Raw genomic sequence first — 4523 nt, 5'->3', positions numbered from 1 at the left:
TTACAGACATTGTATATATGTCCATCAATCTCTGTCTCTCTCTATCTCTCTCTCTATTCTCTCTCTGTCTCTCTCTCTCTCTCTCTCTCTCTCTCTCTCTCTGCTTGTCTCAAAATCATAACAATGAGTACAGAAATCCACACAATGATGACAATTTCTATTCTACGAAAAAATATAACACAAAAGTAATTCATATGAGTGAACAAAGAGCTAAAAGAACATCCTCTCTTGACAAATTAAACAGAATCCTTTTTAGATGAGAGAACTGTGTCCTAATTAGCTGTTGGATTACTCTTTATCATAAATCCGCTTTAATATGTTAAACAAAGAAAACTGTTTTAGTCTTTATAAGGGAGACTGTTTTTAAAAGTGGCTTTGTTGAGTTCATTATCTATCTATCTATCTATCTATCTATCTATCTATCTATCTATCTATCTATCTATCTATCTATCTATCTATCTATCTATTTTGTGTGTTTGTAGTTGTTGTTGTTGTTGAGGTAGTAGTAGTTGTACTTTTTTGTTATTGTTGTTGTAATGATAACAAGAAGATAAATAGATTGATTAGAGAAATGTTGATAATAATAACAATAAAAACATTAAGAATGCATTTATTTCAGGCTCAATTTATGGTATTAGACATGAGATACCATTGACGAGGTGTAGGGGGAGGCAGTTTATGGTGCAAGACGTATGGCACCATCGAGGCGTATGGTAGAACCGTTCATCATAGGGTTGGTGATAATCTCTTGCACCATCTTGGCGTATTCGTCTGGATCACCAAGACGCTGAGGAAACGGTGTCATTTTCTCCAGGAAGCTTAACACCTTCTGGGGCAGTGCTAGCATGAGGGGCGTCCTGAACAATCCTGGTGAAGAAGTGGAAGAAGATTAATTGATGAGCTTGGTGAGGAAGAGGAAGGAGGTGGTGGATAAACTTGGTAAAAATGTGTGAGTATATTTTGGGTTAAAAGGAAATAATTATTGTAAAATCTCTCTCTCTCTCTCTCTCTCTCTCTCTCTCTCTCTCTCTCTCTCTCTCTCTCTCTCTCTCTCTCACCTGGGGCGATGGTACACACACGTATACCCAGGGGGCTCAAATCCCTGGCAATAGGTAGGGTCATGCCTATTATGGCTCCCTTACTAGCCGCGTACGCCGCTTGTCCTATCCTACCATCGAAGGCAGCAATGCTGGCAGTGTTTATAATGACCCCACGCTCACCATCCACGTTAGGCTCGTTCTCAGCGATCAAAGCAGCGGAAAGGCGGATCATATTGAAAGCTCCTCCCAAATTAACCTGCGGAAATTGACGACGTATTATTATTATTATTATTATTATTATTAGTATTGTTGTTGTTGTTGTTGTTGTTGTTGTTGTTGTTATCATTGTTATCATCAACATTAACAGAGTAAAATCACCAACATCTACCTTCTGTACCCTCATGAAGTCATCTAAGGAGTGAGAGACCTTCTTGTTGTGGTTGTAGGTCTTGACAGCCAAGCCAATCCCGGCGCAGTTGACAGCCACATGAAGACCACCAAATTTGTCCTTACAGAGTGCCAGGGCAGCTTCCACGTCCCCCGCTGAGGACACCTGTCAAGTCCAATGTCTGAGAGTTATTATATGGAGGCGGGAAGATTTGAGTCAGGGATGAAGGTAGAAAGTTGTGAGTCAGGTTAGGAGTGGAAAGTTCTGAGTCAGCTTAAGAATGGAAAGTTTTGAGTCAGAGGTGAAGGTAGAAAGTTTTGAGTCAGAGATTTGGGGTGTGGAAAGTTTTGAGTCAGCTTAAGAATGGAAAGTTTTGAGTCAGCTTATAGGTGGAAAGTATTGAATCAGCTTAAAGGTGGAAAGTTTTGAGTCAGAGATGAGGCATATGGAGAAGTTTGAATCAGCAGAGATGTAGCATACAAAAAAATATCCCCCCCCCCCCTCAAAAAATGAGAGACAGGGAGACATACAACAGAGAGACAATAAGAACAAAGAGAGGTAGTCAAGATACTTACATCAGTTGGTACAAAGATAACAGAGTCCCCTATTTCTTCTGCCACCTTAGCACCCTGTGAGGTAGGCAGGTCACAGATCACAGCCCGGCCACCTTCACGGACGATCCTCTCCACAGTGGCTCGACCCAGACCTGAAGCACCGCCAGTCACGACCGACACGAGACCCTGATGATTAGGAAATGAAAATTAATTTAGACTGGTGAAAAAGTTCTCTCAGTTTGTAGGTTAGTTCGTGAACCCTGGCAGGAGGACCAGGACAATAACAACAATAACAACAATGACAACAACGGGACGAGGACAACAACAACAAGAACAACAACATCAGCAACAACAAAAACAACAACATCAATAATTACAACAAAAACAAAGGGACCAGAACAACAACGAAAACATCAACAACAACAACAACAAAAACAAGAGTACGATATTTTAACCACTTGAGTACGATGTCTTAACCACTTGAGTACGATGTCTTAACCACTTCGATGTCTTAACCACTTGAGTACGATGTCTTAACCACTTGAGTACGATGTCTTAACCACTTGAGTACGATGTCTTAACCACTTGAGTACGATGTCTTAACCACTTGAGTACGATGTCTTAACCACTTGAGTACGATGTCTTAACCCAATGTCTTAACCACTTGAGTACGATGTCTTAACCACTTGAGTACGATGTCTTAACCACTTGAGTACGATGTCTTAACCACTTGAGTACGATATTTTAACCACTTGAGTACGATGTCTTAACCACTTGAGTACGATGTCTTAACCACTTGAGTACGATGTCTTAACCACTTGAGTACAATGTCTTAACCACTTGAGTACGATGTCTTAACCACTTGAGTACGATGTCTTAACCACTTGAGTACGATGTCTTAACCACTTGAGTACGATAAACCACTTGAGTACGATGTCTTAACCACTTGAGTACGATGTCTTAACCACTTGAGTACGATGTCTTAACCACTTGAGTACAATGTCTTAACCACTTGAGTACGATGTCTTAACCACTTGAGTACGATGTCTTAACCACTTGAGTACGATATTTTAACCACTTGAGTACGATGTCTTAACCACTTGAGTACGATGTCTTAACCACTTGAGTACGATGTTTTAGGTTAAGTTAAGTTAGGTTAGGTTTATTTGGCGTGATCGTCAGAGGAATTTCCCCACCTTGAAAGACATTGGTTAGCAAGTCTCTCTCTCTCTCTCTCTCTCTCTCTCTCTCTCTCTCTCATTTGTAACAATATCATTAACACTGACCTTCAACATCTTAGTATCTCCAATATGCTAAGTCGACTGATGGGGAATAAGAATCAATAATATCTCCAGGTTTCTCTTGATCTTATCTCTTATCACTTCTCAGTCTCAGCATGTAGATCACGTGTGTGTGGGTGTGTGTGTGTGTGTGTGTGTGTGTGTGTGTGCCAACAACTAAGATGACTATCCACTGCATAATTTATCTTAAGCAATAAATTCGTATAATATATCCATCACACAGTCAGCAATTATATCTAATATGCTATAGGAATAGCCGTGTGTGTGTCTGTTCTGGGCAGCAGAAACGGCACAATCGTTTTTCATCAAACTTGGTGGAAAAATCGCAAAAAATTCGTAGAGTGGAACAAACCTGGTCCCATGTCGATGGTTTCTTTAGGAAGGCATTAATTAACCATTTTATTTACGATGGAAAAGGATGCAAGTCTACTGACTTGGTGCACCCTAATTAACCATGCAGGTCTACTTGGCGCACCCTCATTCGCTGTAGGCTGTCAGCCTTCAGGCTTTTACACCCTTAATATACGAGTCATAAAGGCAAGTATGAACTTTTCATACTTCCCTGTTGGGCTCTGTAAACGCTTCTGCGCTTCACCTTGCACAGGATGTAAGGAGGTGCCCAATAAACTAGCCCCCTCGGGGCAAATCTGAAATCTTCAACTAATCATGGTAAGGCATTCTATCAGGTGATACATCTACGCACACCTTGGTTTTCGTTACGAAAATCGGTGTCAGTATGTCTTCGTCTGGTCACGGGGTCGCGGGTGTTTTCCTTCTTGAGCGGGAAACCATTTTTTAAGTTGTTTTGGAACAATTACACCGCTGCTATTTCATTTACAATGTCCATGGAGTATTGTTTATTTCCTTAAAGTGCCCAAAGTGTGAGGTAGACTGTCATTATTGTGAAGTACTGTACACACATTTAATATTGTACGAAAAGACGCAAAATCGGGGGGGAAAGATTAAAACTATGTGGTTTAACTGTTTCCGTGTTTAAGGACACTTGGTTGGACAAATTACCCATATTGGCATGAAAGAATTTTTTTTTATTTTGTATTGCGTTCATAGGGAAACGCTTTACTCAACGAAACGCTGAAGAAAACTTGGATGTGTCTTTTGAAACTCGTGAACTGGATTTTTTTTTGCTCTGAGGTGTACGAACATTGGACGAAAGTAAATTTGGAACATGAAAATACCATAATGGTCGTGAAGTGACAGTAGTGTGGGTAGCCTATTGGGT

General features: G+C 40.5%; 1 protein-coding gene across 1 annotated transcript; it reads right to left on the bottom strand.

The window, feature by feature from the left end:
* Positions 1 to 594: 594 nt before the first annotated feature.
* On the bottom strand, positions 595 to 3354 carry LOC121875227 (3-hydroxyacyl-CoA dehydrogenase type-2-like). Its single transcript, XM_042379685.1, has 5 exons — positions 3269 to 3354; positions 2004 to 2168; positions 1429 to 1593; positions 1059 to 1296; positions 595 to 867 (listed from the first exon to the last, which is right to left on the bottom strand). The coding sequence occupies exons 1-5, from the start codon at positions 3275 to 3277 to the stop codon at positions 677 to 679; spliced, it is 768 nt and encodes a 255-aa protein (XP_042235619.1). The 5' UTR covers positions 3278 to 3354; the 3' UTR covers positions 595 to 676.
* Positions 3355 to 4523: the final 1169 nt, after the last annotated feature.

The sequence above is a fragment of the Homarus americanus genome, unplaced genomic scaffold, assembly GCF_018991925.1.
Source record: "Homarus americanus isolate GMGI-L3 unplaced genomic scaffold, GMGI_Hamer_2.0 scaffold56241, whole genome shotgun sequence".
Lineage (NCBI taxonomy): Eukaryota > Metazoa > Arthropoda > Malacostraca > Decapoda > Nephropidae > Homarus > Homarus americanus.
Note: the sequence above shows the minus strand (reverse complement) of the source record. Positions and strands in the feature narration are given on the sequence as shown.